This window comes from Gossypium hirsutum, chromosome D08 (assembly GCF_007990345.1).
Source record: "Gossypium hirsutum isolate 1008001.06 chromosome D08, Gossypium_hirsutum_v2.1, whole genome shotgun sequence".
Lineage (NCBI taxonomy): Eukaryota > Viridiplantae > Streptophyta > Magnoliopsida > Malvales > Malvaceae > Gossypium > Gossypium hirsutum.
Genome location: NC_053444.1, coordinates 58698354 through 58708809, shown reverse-complemented (window position 1 = coordinate 58708809; position 10456 = coordinate 58698354). Strand labels below are relative to the sequence as shown.

Below are 10456 nucleotides of genomic sequence, written 5' to 3'. Positions count from 1 at the left end.
GAAAACAAGAAAGTGAATCTTGATTTTCTTGATTTGAGCCCATCACCTTCTTGAGCTTGGGTTGGGCCTTTGTGACTCGTATCAGAAAGTTTCAATTTTCGTTTTATGTTCAATTCTTAATAAGAATCCATTTTCTTAGCATTTGAAGGTTCGAGAATAGTGGAGAATATCATTCAATTGAAAGCCAGAAAGATTTAAATGCTAGATCCAGGATTCAGTGAGACTCTTTAGCTGGAAAACACAAGAACTAAATTTGGTGGGATTTATTACTATAGATATCACAACCAAAGATCTAGTTTTATGAAAAAATTTCAAGTTTTGTTGCACAATAACCGATTTTTCCAACAGTGCAATGTGGTCCCTAGTTGGTTGTTTTTCCTAAAAGCATTTTTGGGTAATTTCTTATTAGATCACTAAAGTAGAGTAGCGAAGTTCTCTCAACCTCAGTGTCTCTTTAGGAATTATATCAACATAGTAGTCAACTAGAATTAATACATGAGCACAAATTACAGAATTAAATCGTTGTCTTATTCTTAAGCTAAGTTTTAATCCTATTTCAATTACTAAGCCACTAACCTAAGGATCTCTCATCCGCATAAATAATTTTGCTCATTTTAAATTTGAAAACAACATAAAAGGTATTAAAATGAGGTATGACAACTAAAGCATTACATAAAATTAATACAACTTAATAATAAAGAATCTCCAAAAGAGTTATTGCAATTTACAAGAAAATTAAAAGTTTAAAGTAAAAACAAATTATTACAAAACTAAAAACAAAAAAAAAAACTATTAAACCAAACTCTCCAAACTCTCTAACCTAAGAAAACGTAATCAAAAGTTTAAGGTAGCCTAAGGAATCCAACATGCTTCTACTATTTACAAGCCTTTTCTAAGGCAAAATCTCAAGCTAGAGCAGAAAAGACCAAAAGCCCAATTAATTTAATAAATCTCACAAATTTGAAACTTGAGTACTGACGGAAAGTAGAATATATTCATACTTTTTGTGTTTATGTAAAGTGAAATATTTGCAGGTAGATTCATACTTTTTGCATTTTCCTCTTTCCACCTCTTTCGAATATGTTTTTTCTCTCTTGGACTTTATCCAATACCTATAAGAAGTCCTTGAAAAGGCTTTTTAACTCAAGAACACAAAAAACATTAAGAATAACTTCAAACTAATTTTTTTCAATAACTAATGGTAAAATGGACCTATTTATACAAAACTAACTAAAAACCAATTAAGAACAATGCAAATGTGAGGGAATTAAGACGTAAAATATATAAGCATTTGCTCATCATACCCCTACACTCACATTTTTTCTTGTATCGATGGGACTCTATAGGTGGCTTGTATACTCCTTAACTCCTATTGGTTTTTGAGGGTCGAAACCTTTGAGTAAAATCGGGGGAAAGATTACGAAGGCCTTAAGGACCAGTGTGTCAAGTACCAAGGTGATCATAAAGGGAGCTTGAGTGGGGCATTCGAACTTTTTGGAGGAAAAGATCGTTGCTACTTGGGGCATCTTATGATGACGAGTCTATGAAATGCGAGGGGCAATCATGGATGTGCCACATGAACTCCTCAAACTCCTCTTAGGGAGCTATAACTATGAGGTTAATAAAAATAAAGAAACCATAAAAACTTTGAGGGATCGACGTGCTAGGCACCAATGGGTTATATAAGGACCCTAAAGAAGTTATGGACTCTTTAAACCGCTCAGGGTTGAAGGAATTTAAATACTCTTGTATGTGATTTCAAGATAAAAGGAAACTTTAGGTGATAATAGAACCTTGGGACGAAAAAAGCTTAATTTCAAAGTCAAGTTAAGTATTTATCTTAAACCAAATTTTTGAAAAAAAAATATTTAAAATTTTTAAAGCGTTAACGAATAGCGATTAAACCTTTTGTTGACTAAGGTTCAAACTCTATTGCTGTATTTCCTCCCTCAATTTGTAATATGTACTTAAACAATTATAAATACAAATAGGCTCACAGCTCCAAATATGTAGAATATATTCGGATTTGAATCAAAATAAATTTGGACTAACTAGAATATATTTAGAAACAGTTTAGGTAAGGTGAAAATCAAACCTATTAAAATATCACAAGTTTAACACTAAAAAGTTTCCATAGGTCCATATAGATGGGCGCTTGAATATCGTGGGCAAATGGCCCATTGGAATTAGTCATAGCAAAATATTAATTCAGAAACCAGAGTTTGGTTCTGCAGAAAGTTCCGAGGAGAAAAGAAATGGCAGGAAGATTGAGCAACGTAGCGTCGCGTATAATGGGCGGAACTGGCGTCGTATCGCGCTCCGTCGCCTCTTCTTTTCGACTCCGTTCCGGTATGGGTCTCCCTGTCGGCAAACATATCGTTCCCGACAAGCCCGTAAGCTCAATCACTTCATAATTCTTCAGATCTATTCAGTGATAATCATTAAAAAGACTAACCCAAAACCTTACAATTTTACTCCTGCTGGACCCTTTCAGCTTCCTGTAAATGACGAGCTAATTTGGGACAATGGAACTGCATTTCCAGAACCTTGTATTGATCGAATCGCTGATACTGTCGGAAAGGTAAGTAAGTTCTCTATTTAAATGTTCACTTGTGTTTTATGGTTGTGGGATTTTGGATTATTTGAAGAAACTGACTCTTTTTTTTTCTCTGTTCTTGTTCCTATGTTTCATTTTTCTGGGAGTAGTACGAGGCATTAGCTTGGATGTGTGGAGGCTTGAGCTTCTTTGCATCGTTGGGTTTTTTGGCTTGGTGGAATGATAAGGCCTCCAAGATTCCATTCGTGAGTTCAAATCTCTGACTTTATTAGTTGAGTTTGCCTTAGTTCAATTCAATTTTCTTTATGCTGCATTTGGGAATATGAAATTGAAAATCTTGGATTTGGATTTCATTTGCTATATAAATTGTGAGAATGAATTGTATATATTTTGAATAAATTAGATGAGTTTCAATATAATGCGTTTTTGGAAAGTATAAAAATCATGAATTTGTCAAATTCATTGGGAATTTCAAATTCACTACTAGGCATCCAACAAATCCACGGATTTGAGAAATAATCATGAGTAATATATTTGTATGTGTATTATCACTCAATTTGCACTATTCTCGAAATTCAAATCCAAAGTTTGAAATCCAAGACCCCAAATGCTACCTTATAGTTTTTTTAACGTATTCATGTAATATTAATATTTGTAGCTTAGTGGTGTTTTGGATATGTTTAAAATTGGGAAGATAGGAATGTAGGATAGTGATCGAATCAAATGGTACCATAATGTCACTCATGTTTTATGCTGAGAAATTTTGAACTTCAAGCTCGAGTGAGTCATAATCCCAGAATAGGGGGATATGTGAGCTACCTGCTTTAAGATGGAAGATATTTCATCCTAGAGGACTCTAGTCTGTTTTCTTAACAATTATTATGGTTGAGAGGATGAATTTTGCAAAGGTTCACGATAGAAGGCCCTTGTCTTTGGTTTTCACCTGCTTTATTCTCTGATGAACTTAGAAATGTTTTCAGAAATGCATTTCCCCTGTTAGATGTGTTGAATTGTTGAGGAAAGCCCTTCTATTAGGGGCTAGTTTGGCCTTCTGCCTCATTGTTCTGCCTGCTGGAGTTTGAAATCCGTCTCATGCTCAGCTAGCAACTTTGACAATATATTTTGGGATTCGCAAGAAGCCTTTTTAGGGTATATCTTTGGACAATACGCTAGCACTGCCATGTCAATTGCATAGATAATTAAGGTTATTTTGTTTTTGAAAGGTATAATTGAAGTTCTTGAGAGTTCACATTAGATATTTTATGGTAAATCAATGGAAACCACTGTTTACTCGTGCTATTTAAACAATGATGTTTCAGCTAGGTAAGTGGAAGTCTTCCGCTTGCTTTGGGTTTAGTGATGTCTATTTTAGAAGATTCCTTATCCCTTTTATTTTGTATGGCTTTGAATCCCTTTCTTCAATGGTGCATCCATCAACATTTCATGTTGTGTGTCATTAGCAGCCCAAAAAGTAGCTAGAGAGAAGTAACCTACATGTCATTAATTTGGTGTAATTTTTTGTTGCTTGCATTACAGTCTTAAAGTTATGTTACTTGCTGGTATACGTTGTTTGATACTTCTCATGCTGATTGATATCTTTTCCCTACTGTTAAACAGGCACCAAAAGTATATCCATATGACAACCTGCGAGTGGAGCTTGGTGGAGAACCGTAGGTAGATCCATATGCAAAGTTCTATACATCTATTGTTCGTTTCACTTGTGTCCTCTGTTCTTTATTGGTTTACTTTTGGAACTTAAAAACAATTAAATAATGGATTCTGTGGGCTAGTTGCTGAAACTAACATTTTGAAATTTGAACAAATAACCCAATGTGTTTTGGTTCATAAAATCTTATTAAAAGATGCGTTGCCTCCTTTTATTTTCAAAGGTTGGTGCCAAATTTTGCAGTAATTAGATGATGCTATATGGTTGTTATGTTACAAAAAGTAGATTGTGGTGTAGAACAGTTTGTCCATTCCATGTTAAAGAATGAATGATAAACAATTACTTAAAGCTGTACTTACAATTTGTTTGAGTAGAGCTTCTAGGCAGTTGAGTAAAGTTCCAACGTTGACAAGTCTCAATAAAGTTATGTAACCTATAACTGTTTATAAATAGGTAAGCAGTGCAACGTTCGGTGAGCAGTAGACCCGGCCCGAAGGCCCGCCCGAAATATGGGAGGGTTTGGGTAAAAATATAGGCCCGAAATATGGGCTTGGGCAAAAATTTAGGCCCGTTTAGAAAATGGGCCGGGCCGGGCCTTGGGCACAATTTTTTTGGCCCGGGCTTGGCCCAGCCCACCCTGAAAATATATTAAATATATATATTTTTTATTTTAAAATATAATAGTTTTTTATTTTAATACTTTACTTTCATTTCCTCGTCAGAAGAATCACCCAAAATCCCTAACCCTTGTGCTGTGCCTCACCCAAAATCCCATTTCCAAAATCGACAGTCTTCCAGTACCGATCCACCTCCACCGTCAAGACCTCCACCGATCCACCTCCGGTCTGTTTGTTTATTCCCGAATAGCCAAGTAGAAGCAAGCATACAAGAACGAGGAGTTTGGTACAGGTACGGGTTTGCTCATCTTATTCGGTTTCCTCGTTTTCATTCTCTTTAAGATACTTCATTTCTTCTGAATCAATGGTTACAATTATGTTATCTTCCTTGTTAATGACACTTTGGGAAGGAAATTATATTAATGTTGTTGTTGTTGATGAATCCTTGTGATTGTATGATCAAATATGGCTAATCGAAACTTTCGAACCGCCAGAAACCCAACTGGGTTTGTTTGATTATATGTTTATATCTGGAAATAAAGGCCTTATGGGTAATTCCTAATTTCGTCAAAAACCCAACTGGGTCAACTCCTTTCTCAGTTTCAGTCACACTTTTCTTTTTCCTGGTGAAACTTTCTCGTTGCTTTTGTTGTTGTTGTTGGGGGTCTATAGAAGAGCATTTTTTTTTTGTTTTTATTTTTACTTTTCTGGTGAAGAAGATTATTTGAGGTTTGTTTTGGAGGTGGAAATGGAGAATTGAGTTGTTTGGATGTAGAGAAAATTTGGGTTGGAGAGAAAGTGAAGCCATTTCTGAGAAAATTTTTGGGTTTTGAGACAAAGCCAGAGAGTCGAGAGAGTGTTTCAGTGAGGTTTAAGATAAGAGAAGTCGGGTACCGAGTTAAATCAGAGGCTTTTCAATGTGACACCTCAGTTTTACTTTAATATTCAAATTGATACCTACTCCTACCAAATTTTGATTTCTATAATTCTTTATTTGTCCAACTAATTTATGTATAAATAAGAAATAGAACAGATTTGCTTATTGGCTTCCTCAAGTGAGAGTAAGGTTGCAAACACCAAATATATTGAATTTTACTATTGAAGGTCTGAGTAGAAGTTTGTTTCTTCGAGAAGACTTGATGAGGATTTCTGGTTTAGTGTTTCTATGTTCAATAAAAGAGGGATAAGAAAACAATAAATCTAACTTCATTAGCTCTTGATTCTTATTCAGTGATATATACATTGTTGGTATATACAATGACATTCTTTAAAGCATGTAGGTGCATTGAAGTCGTGTAATTTCCATTTCATTTCACCACTTAAAATAAAGTGTTATTTCTTGTCTCATGACTTATGTATCACATACTTCAATTACTTGCAGTGTAGGGTTTGATGAAAATTGAAAATCTAATTGAATTCATGTATGCCCATGATCATAAACTGACAATTCTTCTTAACTTGTGCACATGGTAGGTGCATTTTAAAATTTTAAGGTGATATGATATGTTGGAAGAATACCTTTACCAGTATAAATTGTTTGTAAAATTTAAAATTTAGCACATATATCTTAAAAGTGTGATATAGACATCTTGGGCCATTAGTTTCGAGGATCAATTATCAACCTTGGATAGAAATATCAAAATAGAAATAGAAATGGAATAAATAAACCCATGTATTGTATATGTTTAATAATACATATTAAATGTCAATTCATTATAAAAGAAATCTGTTTAACAGATTTCCATTAGTTATTATTTTAACAGAAATCTGTTACAAAATAAAAATAATAAAACATCAAGTTTGTTTTACTAATTAAATGCTAGATTTACTAGTTAGATTTTGTTACAACAGTTAATACAATTAATATAATTAACAATTAATACAATTAATAATTTGATAATTTTATTAATCAAATGTTAGATTTTATTACAACAATTAATACAATTAACAATTAATAATTTGATAATTTTACTAACAAGTAACAACTAATTTTAAAAACAATTAGTTTTAATTTTATTAAAAAAATAATTTTAATTTTAATTAAAAATGGCCGGGCTGGGCTTGGGCCTTTTATTTTTCCTCGGGCTGGGCTTGGGAAAAATATTAGGCCCATATTTTGGGCCGGGCTGGGTCCGGGCCTGGTAAGTGGGTTGAAATTTTTTTATGAACCTGACCTGGCCTGACTCATGGACACCTCTAGTGAGCAGTGAGGGTTCTCTGTTTCTAAGATTTGGGTCAAAGTATAGGGTCTAATAGCATAATTTGAACCCTCCCCCCCCCCAAAAAAGAATAACCCTAAACGGTGGTTAACAAGGTTAAATAGATAAGTAAGGAAGTGTGGCAAACACAAAAGAGAGTAGGGCGTTGAAATTGGAACTCTGTGAAACTAAACTTTGCTGGAAATTAGACACAATTTCACACAAATTGAAGTGTTGATAGGACATACAACTTAGCAATCAACCGGCAAATATCGAAAATCTTCAATTTCTTTTCGCCGTTAATTCTCGCAACGCCATTGATGGGAAATAAAAATAAAATTCTTATTGAAAATATAAATTTATATATAGCAATTAGTTTGATCAAATTTACAAACATCTAGAATAATTTTATTTTTGTAATAAAAATAAAATGGGATTTAAAATTAGTGAAGTCTCAATTTTGATATATAGATTTGACCAATAAATTTCAATATTATTCGATAAATTAGCTATTGTTATCAACTTGAGCTTAGCAACCAATTTCTCCCATTATTGATAATCAAGATGTAGTTCATTGAAATTATTTCCTTTATTAACAAATAACCCTATAATAAATGTTTATTTTATTAATAGCATTAAAAGTTAGAGAGATCATATTCTAGCTAACAAAATACACACAAGTGAAGTTTTCTTAGATTAGATTACATATTCACATAACATGAATTGTATTCGTAGTTTATATCAAATCATGTTATCTGTCACAAATAGAAATTTTATATTCAACAAACTTTAATATTGATATGTAAAAAAAAAATGTAAATGCCAAGAATAAAATTTAATAAGATCTCACAAACTTAAAGAGTTATAGCTTTGAAATCCCTTTAAGATATAAAATGAATTTAGCAACTTATGTTGAAAAGAAAACACAAAAACAAAACACTGAAGCAATGTCAAGTTGAAATATTCAAATGAGTCCAAAACTTGCCAAAATATAATCTTCAAGCTTATTTCCCTCCAATAAAATGTTATAAGGCTAAGAGGGTACTATTTCAGGATAAGCATAGCAAGGGTGCTAATCGCATTATTGTATTCCCGAACTTAGTTTTGGTAAGTAGATCGAGTTTATTCTGTTAGGATTTTTTTTTTAAGATTTGTCTTAGGTCAATTCTAAAATGAGTAGACTCATAGATATTTAACCATGCTTAGTCTTAACTTGATCAGTGACTAGCTATAAATTTCGTGTCTAGCTTGTTAAAAAGTTTTTTTTTTGGCATATTATGTCATCTTGGAGTTTGGAAAGTGAGAGGATGAAGTGCCCAATAGCCTACTCACTATGTATTGTTGTAATATGGTTGTATACGCTAAAGATGAAAAGATATTAATGCATATCTTCCAAGATATAAACACTTATTGGACATGGCTCTATATTATTTTTCCTTACAAAACATTGAAAAGAAGTCAACTAAGAGCTTCTAGGAATACACCCAACAATGTAGAGACCTTATTACACTAGTACAACTATTATGAAATCTGTTGCATTGAGTATAGTATATTTGTTTGTAAGTTTGTAATTTTTTTTAAATTGATTGGTTAATAAAATAATTCATAGATTATATTAATATATTTTGTATAATTTTTCTCATGTGATTTTTGCATGCAAAGTAAAATAGAAGCAAATATTAGCTTTGTGTAATGTTTAAACTACTACTAAACGGTATTACATGGTTGAATCGTAATACGAAAAGACATCTTATACTAGTAGACGAACCTAAACATGTCTTTAGTCTAATCGAAATGAGCAAACCGATCAAAAGACTAATATGTCGTCTATCAAATTCAATTGGGAAGATCCCTTATCTTGGACATCAGAGTAGATGATTCCCAGAGAAAGAGACATAGATGTGACTGACTAGACCCAACCTTGAACCTGTTTATGGATTTATTCACTTGTGACATTCAAAGTGTAACATACCTTAATCCTGAGTGAATGACAAAGTAAGTATGTGTGACTCATATACTTTTATGTAACTAAATCTTGAGTTCAAATAGATAAGGAACCGAAAGCTGGTGTGTTAAGTACACAACTTTTACAGTATGTAGCGTCATTCACAACATTGGAATTCATAACCCGATATATGGGCAAATGATATATTCTCATTGGTATTACATGGTTGATGAAAAGTAAATGTGGCCATGAGTCGTTTGTCTTGGTGATGAATGACTTGATTACTATTTGATAGTAATTGACTTTTCATGAATGAAGATATAATTATTACCATTAGATAAAATAAGATCATATTGGGAGAATGGATTTATCCCAAAGACATTAAAGATATCCTATGAGGGTAACACACTTATGACAAGGTCATTGGATGAGCACTAATCGAGTTGTTATTGTAATAGTATGTCGGGGAGAGCTCAATCACGATACTATAGTGAAATGACTTCATGACTAAATTAGTCTATAATTAATAGGCGAAAAGCTAAAACTTAATTATAAATTATTTGAGCGCTAATCACATATGTCCAATCAGTCACTCCGCTAGATTGTTGAAACTAAAAATGAATTGCATGTTGAATCAAGTTTTATATTATTTTTGAGGAGGGACTAGAATTAAGTTGTATATTTTTACCATAGCAAAAATAAAAAATTTCTATTGATAATACTTTGAAATTACATATTTTTATGTATTAATTACATGTTTATTTTGAGTATGATCTCACTAATTTGAGCTATTTTTGGTTTTTTATCTAGTAGGGATTAAATTGAAGGCAAAAGGAAATTTGGGGGCAAAAAGCATGAACTTGAAGCCAAAATGGGCCAGCATCAAAATAGGAAAGAGGTGGTGCCGAAAATACAAAGTGTGGAAGACTTGGGGGCAACAGTTCAAAGAAGAGATTTTATAAACACAAGACTCTATTTAAATTTGAATTATCTTAGGATTATAGTTAACATTATTATTTAGATTTAATTTTAGCTTTTATCTTTATTTATCTTTTAGAATTTAAATAGGAACAAACTAGGTCTTCTAAGTACTATAAATAGGGGATGAGTAACACAAATTGCACTCATCTTTTTTATAAAAAGCTCTCTCTCCTAAAAAGCTCTACCTTTTTGTTTCTTTTATTATTTAATAAAATTCCATTTGATTAAACTTATCTCTTTTTTCCTAAAAAACATGAGCCACTAAACTCATCTAGCCAAAGGTTGTCGAAATTCCTCAAAAAAGGTTTATGAGGCTTAGAATTTGCACTTAGCCTTCTCAACGAGTATTCATTGTTTCTCGGCATTACGGGACTGACGCTTCCGTCCATGTCCTTCCAAAAGTGATCTTTTCATCTTGCGTAAAAGGCTGCTGCATTGTATGTTTTGGGAAGGTTTCACAGTCAGTTCGTTAGCCTACTACGTTAGTGGTTA

The 10456-nt window shown here is 32.7% G+C and overlaps 1 protein-coding gene across 6 annotated transcripts; it reads left to right on the top strand.

Moving 5' to 3' along the window:
- The first annotated feature begins 2089 nt into the window (after positions 1-2089).
- Positions 2090-10193, top strand: LOC107929394 (NADH dehydrogenase [ubiquinone] 1 beta subcomplex subunit 8, mitochondrial). 6 transcript variants are annotated; one of them, XR_001692808.2, is made up of 6 exons: positions 2136-2393; positions 2495-2581; positions 2707-2802; positions 4175-4231; positions 4949-5132; positions 9797-10193. XR_001692808.2 is itself a non-coding variant. In XM_016860801.2 (5 exons), exons 1-4 carry the CDS (start codon positions 2256-2258, stop codon positions 4229-4231), a joined length of 378 nt encoding a protein of 125 aa, XP_016716290.1. In that variant the 5' UTR covers positions 2090-2255; the 3' UTR covers positions 4946-5414. The 6 variants fall into 6 exon arrangements, 3 of the variants coding, with proteins under 3 accessions (XP_016716290.1, XP_040954535.1, XP_040954536.1); XR_001692806.2 differs by having other exon boundaries at positions 4946-5132; XR_001692807.2 differs by having other exon boundaries at positions 4946-5132; positions 9794-10193.
- Positions 10194-10456: the final 263 nt, after the last annotated feature.

Bases quoted from the DNA above. Each gene is read 5' to 3' on its own strand.
- LOC107929394 (XM_016860801.2), top strand. From the start codon at position 2,256: ATGGCAGGAAGATTGAGCAACGTAGCGTCGCGTATAATGGGCGGAACT. The intron at 2,582-2,706 runs GTAAGTAAGTTC...TTCTGGGAGTAG, and splicing joins TCGCTGATACTGTCGGAAAG to TACGAGGCATTAGCTTGGAT. The intron at 2,803-4,174 runs GTGAGTTCAAAT...ACTGTTAAACAG, and splicing joins AGGCCTCCAAGATTCCATTC to GCACCAAAAGTATATCCATA.